This window comes from Saimiri boliviensis, chromosome 13, assembly GCF_048565385.1.
Source record: "Saimiri boliviensis isolate mSaiBol1 chromosome 13, mSaiBol1.pri, whole genome shotgun sequence".
NCBI classification, from domain to species: domain Eukaryota; kingdom Metazoa; phylum Chordata; class Mammalia; order Primates; family Cebidae; genus Saimiri; species Saimiri boliviensis.
Genome location: NC_133461.1, coordinates 50,330,850 through 50,353,327, shown reverse-complemented (window position 1 = coordinate 50,353,327; position 22,478 = coordinate 50,330,850). Strand labels below are relative to the sequence as shown.

The following is a 22,478-nucleotide window of genomic DNA, read 5'->3' as shown; positions in this document are numbered from 1 at the left end:
TGGATTAAAGACTTAAACATAAGACCTAACATCATAAAAACTCTAGAAAAAAACCTAGGCAATACCATTCAGGACATAGGCATAGGCAAGGACTTCATGACTAAAACACCAAAAGCAATAGCAACAAAAGCCAAAATAGACAAATGGGATCTAATTAAACTTAAAGAGTTTCTGCACAGCAAAAGAAGCAATCATTAGAGTGCACTGGCAAACAATGTTTGCCATCTACCCATCTGACAAAGGGTTAATATCCAGAATCTACAAATAACTAGGCATATTTACAAGAAAAAAAAACACACAACCCATCAAAAAGTGGGCAAAGGATATGAACAGACACTTTTCAAAGTAAGACATTTATGCCGCCAAAAAACATATGAAAAAATGCTCATCATCATTGGTCATTAGAGAAATGCAAATCAAAACCACATTGAGATACCATCTCACACCAGTTAGAATGGTGTTCATTAAAAAATCTGGAGACTAACAGATACTGGAGAGGATGTGGAGAAAAAGGAACACTTTCACACTGTTGGTGGGAGTGTAAATTAGTTCAACCATTGTGGAAGACAGTGTGGCAATTCCTCAAGGATCTAGAAATAGAAATTCCCTTTGATCTAGCAATCACATGACTGGGTATATACCCAAACGATTATAAATCGTCCTATTATAAAGACACATGCACATGTATATTCATTGCAGCACTGTTTACCATAGCAAAGACCTGGAAGCCACCCAAATGCCCATCAATAATAGACTGAAGAAAGAAAATGTGGCACATATACACTGTGGCATACTATACAGCCACAAAAAACAACGAGTTTGTGCCCTTTGTAGGGACATGTATGAATCTGGAAACCATCATTCTCAGCAAACTGACACAGAACAGAAAAGCAAACATTGCATGTTCTCACTCATAGGAGGGTGTTGAACAATGAGAACATGTGGGCACTGGGAGGGGAACATCACACACTGGCGTAGGTTGTGGGATGGGGGGCTAGGGGAGGGACAGTGAGGGGCAGGGAGGCTGGGGAGGGAAAACACTGGAGGAAATGCCTGATGTAACCGACGGGGGAACAGAGACTGCAAACCACCATGGTATGTGTGTACCTATGCAACAACCCTGCGGGATGTGCACATGTACCCTAGAGCTTAAAGCACAATAAAAAAGAAGAAAATGGTCCACAATTAGGAACAATCAAGAAATCATTCTTCTGTTTTTACTTCATTATCCTTAAAAGTCATAAGCAATAGTCTGTTTTTACCAATGGACACCATTGGAATTTCACAAGAACTGCATGTATAAATTTCTATGATATTCTAAGCCATTTACTTTATCATTATAAATATAATCATATTTAATAGTAATTGAGTACCTCCAATGTGCAGCAATTGCAAACCGAATGACAAAAATACAACATGAGCATAGCAGGGATCAGGATACTATTGCCTGTGAACCAAATCTGGCCTACCAGCTGTTTTTGCATATAAAGTTTTATTGGAATGCAGCCTGAGCCATTTGTTTACATGTAATCCATGGCTGCTTCTTGATATATTGGCAGAGTTGATAGTGGTAGAGATGGTATGGCCTGCAAAGATTAAAGTATTTGTGATCTAGTCTTTTATAGAAAAGATTTGCCAACCCTGCCTTTATAATAAAGGTGTTAAATGATTTTTGTACCAATTTTAAGTATCAACACAAATTAAGAAGGAATTAAAAGAGAGGCTGCTGTACATTCAGGTCCTTTTAGGCTTATGCCTGATGCTCCATGGACAAACAAGAAGTAGGATAAATGCTATACTTCTCTACAAGCAGTTCTTGCTGGACTATGGGAGCACTGCTATTCCCCACTGAGATAACAAAAATTCCCATTGGTAAGCTACCAAACAAATGCCTACCACCAGAGTTGTATAATCTTCCTTCCTTTTAGGAGCTGGGAATTTTAGCTTATGACTCATTCTTTGTTGTTGAAAATATTGTGATTCATAATATATTAATAAGCATCACAACTAATTTAAAATAGTCATTATTGTTACAATTAAAATAGAAGAAAAAGCACATGTGTTACCTGTATGTTGTTCTTCAATCCAGACTTGCAAATACATGAAGAGGAGTAGCCCAGCTACTCCAAATATCAGCACAGAGAGGAAGACTTGTTTGGGGTTCATGACCATTTCAGATGGCTGCATTTCTCCTCATTTCAGAATCTGAAGACCACATGATTTGTTTTCCCATCAGGCTTCAGTCTTTTCTTGTTCTTTAAGGGTCCATTCCATAAAGTAACCTAGAATTTTAAAAAGAAATCTACATTGTACATGTCTCCTAACATCAATTCTCAAATATGGTATAAATATGCAGTATCTCAACAATTCTGAAGAGTTAATGTGCACAGTAATGCTCTGAAGACAGAAAAGGCTGTAGTAGATGTTTCTAGAATGGCAATTTTCTGTCATATACTTTATCTTATCTAAGGACTGTATTATCCTACAATTAATGAGTAAGATTCTAACATTTAATTAGGCAATGTCTGGCCAGACTTAAGCCCTCCTATACTGTAAAGTGTAAAGTAAGGTTTGGAATAACTTAGAATAATTTCAAGTAGGAAGAATAACAGGATGGGTTGTTAAAGAATGGGTTTTGAGAAACATGTTTGGAGAATTATAAGGAAAAATCACTTCATGTCTTAAGAATATATAAAGTTCAAAAATGGAAGGTATAATCTATCATTTTCTCTCATATAAAGTAACAGATTTCTTCCATTGAAAGGACACATTTCAAATTCTTCAGAGGCATAAAAAGATAAATATTAAAAGGCCAGGGTTCAAGGAACTCTCCCACAGTAACATGAAATTATTGAAATCTACCTCAGATTATAGAAATCTACCTCAGTAATAAAGAGCTACTTAAAAAAAATACTGAAATGACTTTTCTTTAGAACAATCTCATTTAATATAACATTAACCTTTTATTTTTTTTAATCACATCCATTTTTGAGAATCTGATGAAAATGTGAGCCCTTTCCTTAGAAAAGTATAATCACACACAAAGTCTTGCATAAAATGCCAAAGTGTTCATGTACCTTCACTGAAACCCACGTTAAAAATCCCTGTTCCCCAATGAGGACACCTGGACGCAGGGAGGGGAACATCACACACCAGGGCCTGTTGGGGGTGGGGAGTAAGGGGAGGGAGAGCATTAGAACAAATATCTAGTACATGCGGGGCTTAAATCCTAAATGATGGGTTGATGGGTGCAGCAAACCACCATGGCACATGTACACCTATGTAACAAACTTGCATGTTCTGCATGTGTATCCTGGCACTTAAAGCAAAATAAAATTAAAATTAAAATTAAAAAACAAGCAAGCAAAAGAATCCCTATTCCCAATGAACTGCACAAAAGTATGCAGTAACCTGCATAGTGAGCACACCTGGTTAGCAGCCCGGCTAATGGGACCAAGGTCATGGCTTTGTATTTAATGCTGGCCAGAAACCCTGGCTCTGTTCCTCAGCCACAGAACACAGCTCCTCTGGGTGAGTTAAATAAATGTTTCTTCAATATGAAGATACCATGCACATTGCAGCATCTAGAAGTTATCTCTTCTATTCCATTGCCTCAAAATCTTTGAGGAGAGTCTTTGAGGGAAAATATCGATTTTGCCTGTTTAAGAGGTGTTTGATGGGGTGCCAGTTAAAAGTTAAAAACTGCTATGGGAAATTGCTAGTCTGGTTAAAGGATAATATTTAGCTATTCATGGCAAAACCAATTTTCAGGGCTGGGCAAGGTGGCTTATGCCGGTAATCCTAATACTTTGGAAGGCTGAGGTAGGAGGATTGCTTGACCCCCGAGAATTCAAGACCAGCCTGGGCAGCATAGTGAGCCCTGTCTCTAAAAAACATAAAATATATTTTAAAATTAGTCCAGCGTGGTGCCATGTGCCTATAGTTCCAGCTACCGGAGAGCCTGAGGTGGGAGAATCACTTGAGCCCAGAATGGTGGAGGCTGCAGTGAGCTGTGATCAGGCCACTGCACTTCAGCCTAGGCAACAGAGCAAGACTGTGTGTCAAATAAATAAATAAATGAAAATTAAAAAAAAAACTGTAGCTCATATCCATGATACCACATTTAACTCTATGATTCTAGAATTGCTCATCTCTTAAAGGAGCTCACAAAGTGAGCTGAGAAATAAGAAATCTGAGAAATAAGAGCATGAAATGACTCAATTGAAGCCCTCCTGTCAACCCTGAGTTCCTACAGTCCTTAGGGCTGGCATTTCCCTTGAGTCTGAAAGGTTGTGGCTGCAGTGAGTGGTGATTGTGCCACTGTACTCCACCCTGGGCAACAGAGCAAGATCCTGTCTCAAAAAAATACAAAACAAAAAACCAATTCTCACACAAATGGGCTTCAAAAGTAATGTAAAAGGTCAGAATTAGAAGTGAATCTATTAAGTAATTAGAATGATTTCTTGATTAGAAAAAGAGGTCATCAAATAGTTTAAAGTTTTTATGCAGAATGAGAAAAAATTCATGTCATGAATACTTCTTTTCATTTTTTTTGAGATGGAATCTCGCTTTGTCACCCAGGTTAGAATACAGTGGTGTGGTCTTGGCCCACTGCAACCTCCACCTCTCGGGTTCAAGCGATTCTCCTGCCTCAGCCTCCTGAGTAGCTGGAACTAAAGCTGCGAGCCACACCCAGCTATTTTCTGTATTTTTAGTATAGACAGTATTTCAGTATTTTACCATATTGTCCAGGCTGGTCTTGAACTCCTGACCTCAGGTGACCTGTCTGTCTCAGGCTCCCAAAGTGCTGGGATTACAGGTGTGAGCCACTGCACCTGGCCTAGTTATTTTTCTTTATATATATATACTTTTTTTTTTTTTTTTTTTTTTAGATGGAGTTTCATTCTTGTTGCCCAGGCTGGAGTGCAATGGCACAATCTCGGCTCACTGCAACCTCTGACTCCTGGGTTCAAGTGACTCTCCTGCCTCGCCTCCCAAGTAGCTGGGGTTACAGGCATTTGCCACCATGTCTGGCTAATTTTTTATTTTTAGTAGAGACGGGATTTCTCCATTGTTGGGCAGACTGGTCTGGAACTCCTGACCTCAGGTGGAAGGCCACCCACCTTGGCCTTCCAAAGTGCTGGGATTATAGGTGTGAGCCACTGTGCTCGGCCTTATTTTTCTTTACATTTTAACTCTGACCTGGAAGGGGCCAGAGTAAGATCTGTTTGTCAGCGCTACTTAAGACGCTTTCTCAAATCCACTTCTCTGAGTTCTGTGAGGAAGGAGAAACTGTTCGCTAGTGCTTTTGAGGATTTTAGGCATTTCCTTGATTCAGGTAGTAAAGAAAGTTTTTAAATAAGTAGAAGAGCCGAGAGTATTATCATACTGCTTATATGATGGGTGATACTTTGCTTTTATATTAAATCTAAACTAAAATATTATGGGCTTCAAAATATATGTAACAAAGAAAGTTCCCAAAGGAGATTTGCAGTTTGAGGTGTTCCAGATTGAATCCCTCGAGAGAAGCTATGAAATGATGCCAGCTTTCTCTTCTCTTGAGGCTGCCATTAAACAATGAACAGAAATAATTCCCAGGTCCATAAGAAGATTCAGATAGGAGGAAACCAGTTAAACAAAATCTAGTACTAACAAAGAAATAGTTGTTTACAAGAAGAAAGAGACTTTTACAATCTGTCTACATAATTAAAACTTATCTCACAAGAGAAAAGGCTAGAAGAAAACTCATAAATCAAAGCAGAGCTACAAACCCATGGGAATGGTGGGTGTAAGAGCCAAAAGGAGTACTCCTTGGGGGTTTGAAGAAAATTATTACCTACGATGCTGGAAAAAGATTAAGAATTTGCCCTTCCTTTCTTCAGGAGATGCTACTATCCTTTGACATATCCTCCTGGGTGAGAAAGCAGTAGAAAACCCATAATTGTTATTATGGCAGATGTGAGTAGGATTGAGTGAATAAAGCCACAAGGCAGAAAGGCAATCTGGCGTAAAATGGAGAGATATGTTTGATTTTCTCCCATCTCAGTCCATTAACCCAACGTTGGCATTAGGAAATAGCTCTCATTAAACAAAGGTGAGGTGGTAGGAGCAGGAGGATTGCTTTAAGCAAATCTGAAGGTCAGCTGTGATGGGAAAACACACCTATTTGGAGATCATATATCTATCTCCAAGCCTGCGGAAAAAGTGCAGACTACTGGAGATTGAAATTACTTGGAATAATGCTGCTTTATGTACGAGCATTATACATTTCTACAGCCAAATGCTTCCTGTATTTTGTATAACTCCTTCCTCTCCCTCTCATAAACACAATACCTTGAGCTTAATAGGTACTTAACAACTTGTTGCATTGAACTGAATTTGGAGCGCCAATAACAAAATACAGGTAATTGATACTTTTTATAGTTGTATTTGTAAATCCTTAGTCCTAACCTCCAAATGAAGAAATAGGGAGAAATAAAGATAGGATACACGTTTCTTTGTTAAAAATATTTTTATTTGCATATCTTTTTATCTCTAACAATTATGAAAAGAAATATAATTATTTCATTCTGTCATCTCTTTTCCAAAAGTTTAAAAATTATTCTTTTAAGTAATTGTGGCTACAAACAGAAGTATATGGTGATTAAAGTATAGCAATAAATTACTTGCTGAAGGCAATTTACATATAGGAAATTGTGAGTTTCCCAGTTTAGCAGACATTTATGATTTTAGGGAAGGAGTGGTGGGGTTTTGGGGCAGGTCAGTGTGGATCAAATGATGCAGGCAGTTTAGCATGAAGAAACGAGGAGTCGGGGGCTTGCTGTTCCCAGAGCGTTGGTAGCCCCCTTCTCACACCTCCCACAGCAGCCCCACCATCTTCTATCTCCTTCCCACTCTCTAGGTAAACAGAGACCATCAGGGATGAACTCAACTCCCTCAGTTTACTACCACCCCTTACAAGTTGACCTTCATCAGTCCACATCCACACATCTTTGCCTCTGTCTCTGAAAAGCAAGAGTCCTCACTTTTGCCTCCATCTTTTCCAGGTTCTGGTGAAACACAACTCCATCAACACCTCCAGTTCGATCTTATCCTCAGCCTCTTTCCCCAGTGACTCCTTTCTCTGTAAAACCCTCCAGCAGTCACCCCACTGCTATCATTCCCAGACAAACTGCAAGACAGGTACTGACCTGACTGCCCCGGTGCCTCGTCTCCTGTTCATTTCTCAATGCACCACTGCCCAGGAGGTGAGAGAGGACGTAATGAGGACCAGCAGTTGTGTGAGGATTGAAATTTGTAATTCTGTATTTCATTTTTATTTTGTTCCCCCCCCACATATACGAATTTCTTGTTTGTATATCATACCCATTTTTCTTATTAATTTGCAGTTTTCTATGCATTGGAAATAGTAATTCTTTGACTACACTGACATGACAAAAATCTTGTCTGTGATTTTTCGCTCCTCCCTTCCTCCCATTTTTCCTTTGCTCGTGTGGTTGTTTGGTCATACAGAAGTTTTAGATTCATTTTGTCATTAGTTTTCTTTTTTGATTTACCAGCTAGAGCCTTGAAAGAAAACATGAGATAATTAAGGAGAGCTCAATAAATTGACCGCTTATAAAGATATGGTCAGGGTTGAGGACACCAGGAAGGGATAGAACAAGTACCTAGAGCAAGTTAACAGCAACCACTCCTAGTGGGAAAGAAACAGAGGTAGAGAGCTATTCCTTGAACCCAGAGAGAGTGGCTGAAAGAAGGGTGGCTGATGGGAACTGTTGTCCATTGTAGAAAGATGCAGACAACATGCTACAGCCAGGTATTAAGGGAATGAGAAGTATCATTATCCCATCCTCAATTTCTTCCTGCCCTTAGAACTTCTGTCAGTTACTCCCATTTGTCAACCCCAACTGAGAGCCAGAGGACCAGGCAGCCCTTTGTTGCAGTCCCTTCAGCGAGCCTCTCAAGGCACAGGGAAGGGTAGGAAATGGGCAGTATCAAGCTTAGTTTGTGTTTGATGAATTTTCAGAGGTAACATTCCTTATCTTCAAATCACAAAATTTGTCTATATTTGCTTTGAAAAGCTTTTAAGTTCTGTTTTATTATACTGAGTGCCTGAATCCACCTGGAATCTGTTTTTTTGTGTGCTTTGTAACATAACCACTCCATATGGATAACTAAAGTCCAACTCTGTTTATTGAGTAGTTTATCCTCTACTACTATTTCTTAATGGTGGTTTTGTTATTTATCAAATTCCTATATATGTGTGTGTTTACATGGACACTGTTCTGTTCTATTGATTCAATATTATATCTTTTTTTAACTTTTAAGTTCAGTAGTATAATACAGGTTTGTTACATAAGTAAACTCACATAAGACAGGTTTGTTGTCATCAAAAAATAACTAATAAGTACTATGCTTAATAGCTGTCACTCAGGTATTAAGCGTAGTACTCATTAGTTATTTTTCCTGACCCTCTCCATCCTCCCAACCTCCACCTTCTGATAGGCCCCAGTATCTGCTGTTCCCCTCTATGTGTCCACGTATTCTCATCACTGAGCATCCACTTAGAACATGTGGTATTTGGCTTTCTGTTCCCAGGTTAGTTTGCTAAGTATAATAGCCTCTAGCTCCATCCATGTTCCCACAAAGGACATGATCTCATTCTTTTTTATGGCTGCATAGTATTCTGTGGTACAGATGTACCACATTTTCTTTATCCAGTGCACCACTGATGGGCATTTAGGTCAATTCCATGTCTTTGCTATTGTGAATAGCGCTGCAATGAACAAGCATGTGCATGATTTATATCATTGGATATAGATAGAATGATTTATATTATTGGGTATATCCAGTAATGGGACTGCTGAAGTTGTCTTGACAAACTATTTTCAGCTTTTTTTTCTTAACATTTTTTTCTGAAACCCTTACTAAATTTTGACACCTTTCAATACACTTTACAAGGTTTTCAAATACTCAGCCATTTATTTTAAAATGTTCCTTTTTTCTTAAGCTGTAATATGGGTAAAGTCTTTTGAGCCACTTTGTAACTTAGCAATTTCTCTGTCTTTATCTATATCTTAGTGTTTCTTTTGCCTGTTAGGTTGTTCTTAACACTGTATTTACTTCCTACTTATTTCATATTCACTTGCTCGTTTCATTTTTCTTTACTTTTCAAGTTATATACCATCTAATTGAAAATTATCCTTTATCTTATCTGTTTGCATATTTAAAATATATTTCTAAGTTTTTGTCAGACTGCAACATAAAGGTTAAATTTTGTTTCATGGCCTCTCTTTCATAGCATTATATTTATTTATGTTTTTTAAAATTCTGATGTTTACATTCATTTTAGTGAAAGGCTTTTGATTTTTTTTTCTTTTTCTTTATCTTCTTTTTCTCTTTGTGCACTTCCTTCCTTATCAAACAATTTTGCAGTTATCTCCAAAATTCTCTTTGGGCTCTTGTTCAGAGCTAAGTTTTCCCATTGTTGGCTTGGTATCCCCTGACCTAGAGTGACATTGGTACTACTGTAGACAAGAGAGCTAGGCTGCAGATTAGCTGGTTTTCCAGTGCTTCTGTCTGTGTCTTAGTCTGTCTGCTTCTCTAAGACTAGCACATTCTAAACACTACAGCTCCAGGTGGAGATTGCTATCATTCATTTATTTCCACCTTCTTTCTCATTGGGGCATAGATTGCCTCCTGAGTGGCTGTCCTTGCTTTCAATCAACGAGCCTGCCTCCCAGCTCCTAGTTAGGAGTTAATCTTCTAGCTGTTCCAGCAGCTTCCAAATTTAAAGCCTAACAGGCTTACAATTTCAGCTTATTTCACCATTTTTGTTTGTTTACTTCTGTTCTTGATTTTGAGACTGATTGGGTCTTCTTGTTTTTTCATTTTTAAATTTTATCTGCCTTTGGTTGTTTGGGGAGCAGACTAGAATACCCAAATTTAAATTCACTTCTTTCTTGACCAGAAACCTTCATGTAACTTTTCATGATTTTCCTAATTTTCTTTGTAAAAACAGGTCAATAAAATCTGCCCTTTGTATCCCACAGCTTTACAAAATAGTAAGTAAAATAGAATGTGATGGTCTTTTAGAAAACTATAAAAACAGTATGAAATTTATTATAAACACCTTAGTAGAAATTGGCTTAAGGGGTTTAGATTTTCATTTGATAGGCTTGGTAGGCACATAAATGTTCTGAAAATGTATTGTTTCTATCAACCATAGTGAAATTAAACTATGGTAAGTAGTTTAATGATATTTAGTCAATTATAGGCATTGGTTTATTTAAAGGGACAGAAACTGAGATAGTCCTCATTTAAGTCACTGTAAAATATGTAACAACCATTTATAGTAAATATTTACTAAACTGTTTTTAATTAAACAAAGAATGTGACTCTTATCATTTGTTATTTCATTTACTAGTTTAGAAGTTAAATAACCCTATTTTAATCTATTTCAATATTGTATAATTCCTCAAATTTTGTAATTATTTCTATATGTTTTCACTCATTTCTCCAAAAACATGAGATTGTTTAAACTTTTATTTTGAGATAATTTTAGACTTACACAGAAGTTGTAAAAATAGCATAGAGTGCCTTCACACCTTTTATCCAGTTTCCTCAAAGGATAACACTTCACATAAGCATAATACAATTACCGAGGCCAGGAATTTGACAATGGTACATGTGGCAAGCAGAACAATGAGCCCCCTGAAAAGGTCCATTCCTAATCACTAGAACCTGTGAATATGAGACATTACATGGCAATGGAGAATTAAGTTTGCAGAGGGAAAGAAGTTTGCTAATAGGCCAGCCTTAACATAGGGAGATCATTCTGGATCATCTGAGTGTACCCCATGTAATGTCTTGAAAAATGGAAGAGTGAGGCAGAGGAGGAAGTCAGAGTGATATGATATTAAGAAGGACTGGACTCATCTTTGTTCATTTGGGGGACAGAGAAAGGGAAACATGAGCCAAAGAATGTAGGTGGCTTCTAGCAGTTAAAAAAGACAAGGAAACAGATTTTACTCAAACCTGCAGAAGGGACGGCAGTCCTGCTGATACCTTAATTTTAGCCCCTGTTAGACTTCTGACCTACAGAACTGTAAGATAATACATTTGCATTGCTTTAAGCCACCAAATTTGTGATAATCTGATATAGCAGCAAAGAAAACGAACACAGTACAATGCTATTTGCAAAGTATCATTTTGAAGGAAGACAGTGGAAAAATTGCTATGAATGGGCAAAATCATGCTGGGATTTTTTTCACATATCTTTCAAATGGTTTCTCAGGTACAGTGTTTCATGGTCTATTCCTGTAATAACTCAGCTGTTCACTATGTTTTGTCATACAGAACCAGAAATAAATTCTTTTTCTAGACACTAATTTATAGGTGCTTCCTTATACACCTTGTTGCTTTGATTTTTCTCTATAATTTATTTAACAAGTATCTTCTACTTTTAGCTATTGTGATTAAGATTTAATTATAATTAAAATTTTTAAGAAGACAAGCCTTTGCCCTTATATTCTTTGTCTTAGAAGAAAAAGTTTTAAACCCATATTTTACATACTAGTATTCAGTGTAGAGTCTTTTTTGTTCTTGTTAAGCAACAATAACCTACCTTTAAAGACTGCACAAGACTAAAACCAAAGGACCTTGTACACATTTGCGTTACAGAGTGGAAAATCACAGAGGTTATTGCCAAATGATTTGTTCATCCCATCCCTCATCTGCTTGTTTCCAATTCTAAAGATTTCGAAGTTTTAAAGAATTTCAAGGCATTAAATTTGGGTGAAAGAAAAATATTATATTTGACGTTTGTTTAAACACAGTCACAAGAATATGCAGCATGGACTTACATGCCAGTCAAGCATCATCAGGATCAATGTTAACCAACATAAGTTGAGAATCATCATTGCATTAAGTAACATATAAAGTACATCTGGACTCAAATTATATATTTCTAAAGAGGCCAGTTAAGATAGAGGTAGAAGATTTTTAAAGGGAGCCCTTTAAAAAGTTTTTGGAGTCCTGGGATCTGTCTATGGTGGTACAAAAAAGTGGTAATTTGGTGGTCATATCTAAGATAACTTGAAGGAGTTATCAGTGAGGGATGTGTCTGATGAGCTAAGATAACTATGGATTGGGTAAATCAGTTAGCAAGTCAAATGAAATTATGAAGTTTTAGTTATGTCATAACTAAGAAGTGCTAAATAAAAACTCTTGAATAAAGACCATGATTGGGATCCGTTGTGGTGTAACCAATAGAAATAAGCACGTTACAAGCAAGAAGCAGAATTAAAGGATAACAAAGTGGATGCTGTGTTGCTGCTCTAATATCCATTCTGCTCCTCTCTGTAGAAGTTACACAGTTTAGAATGGATTGCCCCCACCTCCAGCTCCAGCAATGGGCCTGAAATAGTTTAATCCCAACAGTGTAATCTTATGTTCTTTGTTAAAATAATTGGTTCAGTAATGATCCCTTATATTAGTTTCCTATGGCAGCCATAAATTATCACAAATCTGCTGGTTTAAAACAACAGAAATTTATTCTCTTACAGTTCTGGAGGCCAGATTTCTGAAATCAAGGTCTGATTAGGTTCACATTCTCCTTGGAGGTCAGGTCAGAATCCACCTTGCCTCTTTAGGTTTCTAGTGACTCCAGGCATGTGGTTGCCTAGATCTAGACTCTGCCTCCCACTTTACATGGCCTTTCCTCTTTCTTTCTCTCTCTGTGTTTCTCTCTCTCTCTCTCTCTCTCTCTCTCTCTCTCTCTCTCTGTGTGTGTGTGTGTCTTCTTTTCTGACCCTTAATTACATCAGCAAAGACTGTTTTAACAAATAAAATCACAAGTTCCGGGTGTTAGAATGTGGACGTAGCTTTTTGGGGTCACCATTCAACCCACTACACCAGGTGACTCAGGGCTTCCTAGGCTGCAGTGATTGTTTTGTAGGTGATCTGAGAATGAAGCTCACAGCTTCAGTTGAATGGTTATGGGAAGTAATATTTTATCTCGCAGTGAATGTGAATAAGAAAGCATGTAGTTTCTGCTGTTGCTGGCAGCTCTCTGGCTGCCTTGATGGAAGCCAGCCTGAAAAATAAGCCAGCGCAGAGGAGGCTCAGCTGAGAAATCTGCAGCAAACAGAGGAAAAGCTCTGACTGGACCCCAACTAGACCCACCCTACCTCTGAATTTGTAAATTAAGCAAGCCAATAAATGTTTATTTCTCAATTTTATTATGAAGCAATTTTAAGATAGAGTGAGGGAACTAAAGAATAAGCTATAGTTAGGGCACAGCAGTTTTTGCATGATAATCAGAAATAAATGAAAATAAATATGCTAACATTGCTTAAGCAGTTATTATATTCTTGGTGCTACTACTCTAAGCATTTTATATTGATTATTTAATTTTCACAATAACCTTGTTTTCTTTTCAGACAAGAAATCTCATTTAACCACATGGTCAAATTCAGGGTTCAGGGAGAGATGAGGTAAGAGGTACAGGTGGAGACAGAGCACAGAGGGCCTTGGTGGCCAAACTACGGTGATTACATTTGTTCTGTGGACAAGGAGAATGAATAGATTTGTGCTGTGGACAAGGGAGTGGAATGATCAGCTTTGCTTTTGGGCAAGATCACTCGGGTGAGGTGTGCAAGCTGACTGAAAATAAAGACCACAGATATTCAAGCCAGCAGAATAGCCATTGGCCAGGAAATCACCAGAAAAGAACTATACTAGATTATATTCCAATAAAAAATCTTTGTGTCCTTTTGTTTATATGCACATCTTCTCACCTTGTTCTTGGAGGAGGTTTATCACAGTGGTTCAGTATGCAGATTCTGGAGCCTGACTGCCTGAATTCAAATCAACACCTTGACCACTTACTAGCTTTGTAACACAGCTCATTAAGTAATCTCTATGTGGTTGGGTGTGATGGCTCACGCCTGTAATCCCAGCACTTTGGGAGGCTGAGGTGGGTGGATCACTTCAGGTCACAAGTTCAAGACTAGCCTAACCAACATGGTGAAACCCTGTCTCTACTAAAAATACAAAAATTAGCCGGGCGTGGTGGTGTGCTCCTGTAATTCCAGCTACTTGGGAGGCTGAAACATGAGAATCCCTTGGGCCTGGGAGGCAGAGGTTGCAGTGAGCCGAGATCGTGCCACAGCACTCCAACCTGGGCAACAGAGTGAGACTCTAGCTCAAAACACAAACAAACAAGGTTACTTTCATGTGCTTCAGTTTTCTCACATCTAGACTGGGGATAATAAAAGCCCCTATCATGTGAGGCTGCTGCAATATAAGTTAGTACCTAAAAAATATCTAGAAGAATGCTTTGTCCATAAAAATGATCTACAATGTTAAGAAGTTAATAGCTTTATATTCCAGGTGCTTAGCACAGGGACAGGTACACTGTAGGTAATCAGTAAGTCTTTGTTGAAAGATTGGATAGTTTTACTTCAAAAGATAGTCTATTTTTACTGTTTGAGACGTTTATTCTTTCAATTTGTGCCCATTCAAATCAATCAATAAACACCTATGAGGCCCACATATGACTAAGGCCCTGTGATAGACAACGTGGTAAAGCCAAAATGAATAAGATTTAATACCTGATCTTCATTAGAGAATATCTGAACCTATATCTTTTTGTTTTTTTTGAGATTTTGCTCTTGTTGCCCAGGCTGGATGCAACGGCACAATCTTGGCTCACTGCAACTCTGCCTCCTGGACTCAAGTAATTTTCCTGCCTCAACCCCCAAGTCCACCCCAACTTTTAGTAGAGATGGGGTTCCACCATGTTGACCAGGCTGGTCTCAAACTCCTGACCTCAGGCGATCCTCCTGCCTCAGCCTCCCAAAGTGCTGGGATTACAGGCGTGAGCCACAGCGCCAGGCCTGAACCTATCTTTATTTATAACATGTATAGGTTGTTCTAGTTGAGCTTTCTAGAACAACTTATAACAAATTTGTTCTTTCCTTTACATGAAAGACTTTCCAATTATTGAAAACAAGTATCCTGTCTACACTTAATCTTTTTTATTCCAGGATAAACAATAAATATACACAATTCCTTCAGCCATTTTGTATGGGACATGGTTTAGGAGCATTCAATCAGTTTAATCATCCTCTCCAGACATATTCTAGTTTGTTAATGCCTTTCTTTAAATCCAGAGCTCAGAAACAGATAGAATAATCCAAGCATGATTAAATGGACAGATAGTGTTATGAGAATCAGTACAATAAAATGGTGGCTAACCTTGAATGCATCCACAGATAAAATGGGAGAATAAAACAGGTTACAGGTTAGAGCCTTTGGGGATTCTTTCAGCTCACACGACAGGAAAATGCAAGATATAAAAAATAATTCAAAGGAAAAGATCATGAAGAGGGAAACATATCGTAAAAAAAGTGATTAAGAAACAAAGGATATTATCATGCAATATACATGAAAACAAATTTTTCATATACATTAATAAACAACTACAAGGAAAGGATTTAAGGAACAGTAGGAATTAGGGTTACCTATGAAATATGCCCCACCCCCCCCCGAAAAAAACAGTGAAAAAAGATGAACCTGAAAAGATGATTTAGTCAGTGTGGAAAGTATTGAAAGAAAACAAAAAAGGACCAAAGTATTTTGAGGAAAGGAATTGAAAGATGAGAAAAATTTACTATCCCTCCTATTAGTTTGAAATGTCAGAAAAGAAAAGGTATATGTGAGACATACTCTTTAACCTTAAATAAAAATAAGGTATTGTGGGTACTATAGGTAGTCAATACTAATTCAAATTTACATTTTCTGTTTCAGTGATGACAGGACATGAGTTTTTCATGCCAACTTAACAGAAGAAACTGCCTTTCAGGGGATGTAGTATAATACATAAAATCAAGTGAGGTTGGTGGGGTGTTGTGACTAAAAATAGTGAGATATTCCCAAACCAGGATAGTGTAGGAAAAAGAGACAAGACACAAACATTTAAAAGCTTCATAGCATTATGTCTAGTTTCAAAAGATCTCAAAACACAAGTTAAAAAAAAAACCCCAGAAGAATTTAAGAGGGAATAGGCAACAGAATGTTAGAAAGTCATTTTGCTCTTTCCACACACTTTGTGTAAGTAGAAAGTAGTCCAAATTTGAATATTAGCCACAATATAAAACAGAATGATGGATCAAGCTGGTTTTGAAATATAAATATTTACGGCAAAATAGCAACATCTGCACTTAGTGTCAAATAGTTAAGGTTACATCTATGCAACAAATTATTGCGACAAATAATTTATATTAAATGTTTGGCACTGCTCATTTTTAAACAGTGTCTAGATATATTTTCAAATAAATATTTTTATGGTGAGATAATAAAACATAGATAAATACAATTGTTTTGATTATCTAGATAAAATGTGTTTTTATGTTGTCACCTATATATTACATTATTTCTAAATTCTCCCTTTTGCTCATCACAGTAACAATAAAATCCTTGTAGAAGTATTATATTTATAGAGAATCCTCCTTCCTTATACCAGATAAGTTGATAGTTACTTCTGTTAATGGTTAGCAGACAATCAATACCTATTTGGAAGATTGATTTTTCTTTCTTCATCATATATTATCTAGGTATCTGATGTGTTGTTATTGTAGTGTATCTTTTATAGAAAGAATAATACTGCTTCCCACACAACAGTAAAATTCTATGGCTAACATAAAACTCTATAAAACAGTAGAAGTATATGTATATTCTGTAATGAATATGATTTGTTTCTTACAGATAAAGTTTGTGAGCCAAGAACTCATTGCTAGCTTCAAACAATCACATGCAAATATTTTTTAAGTTCTACTATATGCTCCCTGTCTTTCCTCTCGTTTCACATTCTAGCCCATGTGTAGTTAGCCTGCAACCATTTAATAGAGAAATAGCATGGACTAAAACAGCAGAGGTCCTAATCTAGAAATCTTGGTTTAGAAAATAAAACTAAATTAAATCTGCAAAAATATCTACTGACAAGAAACATATAGGATGCTCTTAAGGCATTTTCAGAAACCACACCAAATGGTTATCATATTAAAATTTCAAAGTAACTGCCTAAGGTAGTTACTGAAATAAATATAGATATATAGAGAAACCTAGAACAATGTCAGCAAATCAAAGCAGAAATAATGTACCACTCTGAAAAATTAACATTCCAGAGTTAATATTCAAGCTTAAAGTACAAAACATGTTAAAAAAAAACTGAATTGTGAAACTTGCAGGATTATATACTATAGGGTACTATAAAATTATGAATAATTAGTGCTAATTTTAGTGCTATCAATATGCTTAAGTTTAGTTAAGTTAGTTAACTAATTAATGAAGAGAATTTCAAGTGAAATGAGGGCATATTGGACTCATGCATTGATCTCTACTCCCTCCTCAAACCTCTTTAAAATGAAAGGAAATGAATTAGAACAGAAATACAGTTACAAAATATAGATAAGGGAGGAGGGGATTTTACAAGAGAGACATCATAAAGTTTTATAAATATGGAATGCAGACAAAGAAGTGATAACTAATTTTAAAGATCATAAAAGCTGAAACGAAAGTTCTTCCGTAGATACCAAGAAGAAGCAAACTGTTTGCTATCAAATCCAGGAAAGGTAGACCAGGTTGCTCAGAAAAGGGAAGGCAAGAGAGAAGGCAATAGATTACCAGAAGAGAAGTAAGGCAAAGAACGGAGGGGGAAAAAAACAAAATAAAACAAAAAAGTTAAAATAACTATACATTAGAGGCTCAGAAAGATAAGAGAAAATATTGGTTCCACCAAAAGAGGACAAGACCCTATGCTTAATGAAAGACAAGAAATCAGACAAAACAAGAAAAACTTTGCAAATGAAAAATATAAACAAATGAAAAACTCAACATATGAGTTAAAAGATACGGTGATTCATAGAAAGTAAAGCAAAAGAACAAAAAGATGGAAAATTGAAGGGAAAAAAAACAGGAAATGGGATTGATTTAAGAGATTTAATAACTAAGTAATAGGAATTTCAGACAGAAGTGAGAAAACATAATGACATAATTCAAGAAAATTTCAGGGAACTGAAGGATATAAATTTCCAGATCTAAAGAGATCCCTCTGAGTACTTAGCAAAATGGATAAAAAATAAATACACCAAGGGACATTGTCTTGACATTTCAGAACACTGGTAATAAAGAAAAAGTTCTATATATGTTGTTAGAGAAAAATGAACAGATCATTGGAGGAGGATCAAGGATCAAAATGATGTCAGCCTTTTCAATAGCAACACTGGAATCTAGAATAAGACAATAGAGCAAGAATGCTTTCAGAATTCTCAAGGAAAATAATTATCACTTAAAATTCTATTAAATGCTACCAAATTCTATCAATGTGTCAGTCAAGGTTGTGTGTGTAAAATAAATATTTTCAGACAAGTTCTTGAAAGATCTACCTCTCGGAAAGCTATCAGAGGACATAAACAAGGCAAGGAAGTTAGATCAGAGAAAAAAATGGGATGCAGAAACCCGATCTGAAGAAGGAGAGAGAGAAAAGAAAATTTAGATTGGTTGGAAGGATGACAGCTGTGTAACTGGTGTAGAGGGCAAGCATTTCAAATTGGAGCAGAACAGATGCTTGGGAGACTATTTAGAAAGATAAACCTGGCAGACAAGATGATTTGTCTTAATATCTAGACAGAATATTTAGACAATGATGAAGAGCTTGCTTGGATAAGTGTTACAAACTTAGAACTTAGAGCAAATGAAAGGGTAAGATACTATTAACTTCAGGGAAAATAGAAAATGCAGGAAAGGAAAAAAAGTTAGATTAAGCTGCACAGCTAAATCGTGGATAACATTTACATAGTCATGATAATGTAAGCACTGACCCTAAACAAAATGGCATCACTATAATGGAAGAATAGGAGGATTGGAAGGACAGGGACATACATGTATGGTTGAATGAAGAAGAAAAATGACTAAATCATCTCCTACCATGGTGGGAAGTCAGTAAAGACTACAACTAAAATATCAAGTTCAAATATAGCTATTGTTGAGAGACAAAAGTAAGCACCAAATATAAAAGTTCACATGACTCATAACTAGCAGAGTCAGAATCCAAACATAAGCTTGTCTGTCCCCAAATTACATTACTTCTGTGTCCTCTGCTAATAAAACTTCTGTAGTGATGACAAAACTATGAAATTTATAAAAAAAAAATTTGTTTAAAATGAGCTATTTTTTTTACTAGTTACCAAAGGGGTTGATTAAATAAATAAGTTAGTGCTACTATCTTAAGAAAACATTCTAACATTGGAAAATAGTTTTACATCACTATACCACATCTAAGCGACTTACAAAAGTAGACAGCAACACTGAAATACCACAACCACACAAAGCTTCCTTTTTTAATGGCTACAAGTTCTTGCTGTCACAAAATATATCTTCTGAATTCCTGACCCCTTTGTGACATTTTACCTGCAGACCCTTTTGAAAGGTTTCACAATCCTGGCTTCCACAGTGTTGATCTTTGCTTTTGCAACCTTTAACAATCTCATCCCTTTCTCTTTTTTTCTGTCTTAGAGTTCTACCCTTCTTTCTCCTGTTTAATCCTCCGTAAAATGATCTAACTTCTCAAACATGGAATCTCAATCTATATTTCCAGTTCCAATAACTGATTTGTTCTGGTCTCATATTTCTGAATGCCTACTAGACATTTTCATTTGTGTATTCCACCATTTCTCACACTTCTTAATTTGTCGAAATTTCTTATGATCACAAACAAGGCACTTCCTGATCTAGCTGTTGATCACTTCGTTAGTTTTATCATTTGTACCTCTCCCTCAAACTCTACTCTCCAACAAAACTAAACTATTTAAATTCTTAATTTTTTTTTTTGGTCTCTGGATACACGAACACTCTCTCCTTTCTTTTTATGATCCTCTACCAACCTTGGGCTGATCTCTGATTGTTCTTTAGAACTCATCTTTGAAGCAGTGCTCATAGAATCCTCCATGCCAAGGACAGTGCCTTAGATAAGGTGAGTGGAACAGAAATACTTGTTGAATGAAAAAACAAAAAGACTCTTGGGTAGATTATCTATCTCTAGATAATCTCTTCATTTCAACACAAATAATGGTGCTTCATTCATCTTTTTCAAACATTGCTTTTTAAATATTTTTCCTTTGCCTGTGTAGGGGAGGTAAAATTTTTCCTCTACTGTTTTAGGGCTTTTTTGTTAAGATGGACCTAATCATTAAATTGGCTTAAGACACATCAACAGGAGAAAAACATACACATTTGTTTAATATAAGTTTTATTTGGCACAGGAGCCTTCATAAGAGAATGAAGACCTAAAGATGTAGTCAGTGATGAACATATGTACTGAATTAAACAAAGAATAGGAAATTAGGAGAATGTGACAAGGCAAAGGAGCTAGGGGTAGAGTCCTTAATTCAGTGGAGAAATGGCTAGGAGCATGAGAATTAGTCTACGTTTGTTTGCACAGAGTTTCCTGGGCCTCAGTTTCTTGTTCTTGATGATAGCAAGAGTGATGCCTTCCTTTTGGTATAGGGAGGACATCCTTCACTTAGGAATTTCATCTCCTGCTTTTGAGAAACAGAATAAAGGTCAGAGTGATCTTTTTGCACCTGCTGCTTTTCAAATGCTTTTAGATAATCATAGTCAATTTGCCAGAGTGGCTTATTTTTAACTCTTCATCAAGGTCCTTATTTAAAGGAGAAAACTCCCATGTCTGTCCTTCTAGGTTCTTTGTAAAGTGGTCACTATCCCTCTGCAAACCAATGTCCTACTGCCCCCAACATAAAGCCACCTTCTGGTGTACTGACTCCTGGGCCCTCCACGCCCATCTCTATATCCATCAATTTGTTTGTGCTCTTCACTACATCTGTCATAGAACTTCTGTCCTGATTCTCAGTTCTAAAACATAAAAGGCTCAAGGCCAATGTCCCCAGAAAGTCTTCTTGGAGTTACTCTAGCCTACTCTGATGATAGCAGCAATACTTAAGTTGTCATTCATAAAATATATTTTGAGGACCTATTATTACAAAGGCAATGTTTAGGTATTGGGATACAAAAGGGAAGAGAAAAAAAGAAGTTGTAACAAATTGAACATATGATGATAAAGTTTGACAAGTGCTAAAATTAAGGGACAAGGTAAAGAATATTGGGTAAAGGGCACAGGAGACCTCCTTTGGACATTTTGGTCAGAGGAAATATCTTTAAGGAGGTGATATCTAAGCTGCAATCTGAAGTATGGGAAGGATCTAATCATGTGCAAAGTTGTAGCGAAGGAAGAGAGGTTTCCAAATAGCGAATCCCCTATGAAATGCTCTGAAAGAGAAAAGAGCTTAACACATCCTAAGAATTGAAATAAGACAGTATGCTAGAGCTTAATGAATGAAAGCAAAGTGGTCTAGAAGGAGCTTGGAAAGATAGGCAAAAAGCCTATCAAGTCCTTGAGGGCAATTCTAAGGGGAAACAGATAGACATTGAATGGTTATAATCAGAGAAGTGAAAATATTATACCTATGTTTTATAAACACTCCTGTTGCTGTAGGAAGACTGCACCAAGAAATGAAGAAGTTAATTAGGAAGGAAGCTGTTATAATCTACAAATACAGATAATGCTGGTGTCCTGGCCAGGGTAATACCAGTAGAGATAAGAAGTGACTGAATTTGAAATTATGTTTTTGAGATGAGATTTATAACATGGGGACATTTTTGAAGAAGTAAATCAAGTGTTCAGTTTTGATCTTGTTGGATTTTAGATATTAATGAGAAAACCAAGTAGAGATATCACAAAGGGAGTTGAACATGTAAGACAACAAGGTCTCTGTGGTAGATAGAATTATGAGAGAAACCTCAATAGCCCTCTATAATCCCCTCCTCTTGAATGCAAACAAGACCTGTAATTTACTTCTAATGAATAACATATGAAACAAACTAAAAAAATTGCAGAAATAATTCACGTTCTTAATAAGTTGATTTTGAGTCAATCTAAAGGGAGATTACCCTGGGTGAGGCTGACCTAATCAGCTTAGCCCTTTCAAAGAAGGTCCAGGACTTCCCTGAAGCTAGAAATGATCTCTTGCTGGCCTTTAATAAGCAAAAAACTACATTTTGAACTTTCTATGGAGAGGGGTGTCCTCTGGGAGTTGAGACCCTCAGTCCTATAGCTGCAAAAAACAGATTCTGCCTACAACTTTAAGCTTGGAAGATGACTTCGAGTTTCAGATGAGAATAAAACCCAGTCAACAGCTTGATTGTAGGCCTGTGATATTCTCAGCAGAGAATCCATTAAGTTGTTCCCAAACTCTTAACTCATAGAAACTGACATAATATATGTATGTTGTTTTAAGCTGCTATGTTTACAGTAATTTATTATACAGCAATAGAAAACAAATACAAGCTCAAAAGAGAGGTCTAGGCTGAATACATAAATTTAGAAGTCATAAGCATAT

The 22,478-nt window shown here is 36.6% G+C and overlaps 1 protein-coding gene across 4 annotated transcripts in view; it reads right to left on the bottom strand.

Moving 5' to 3' along the window:
• The window catches only part of CHST9 (carbohydrate sulfotransferase 9), a 300,891-nt gene that overhangs the window by 261,315 nt on the left and 17,098 nt on the right, over positions 1-22,478 (bottom strand). For all 4 annotated transcript variants that reach the window (XR_012513133.1, XM_039463890.2, XM_074383652.1 and 1 more), the window contains exon 2: positions 2,067-2,282. Coding sequence is in view for 3 of the 4 variants with exons in the window: in XM_039463890.2 (XP_039319824.1) it covers positions 2,067-2,187 (121 nt within the window). In the remaining variant the exon portion in view is untranslated. The remainder of the gene's footprint in view (positions 1-2,066; positions 2,283-22,478) is intronic.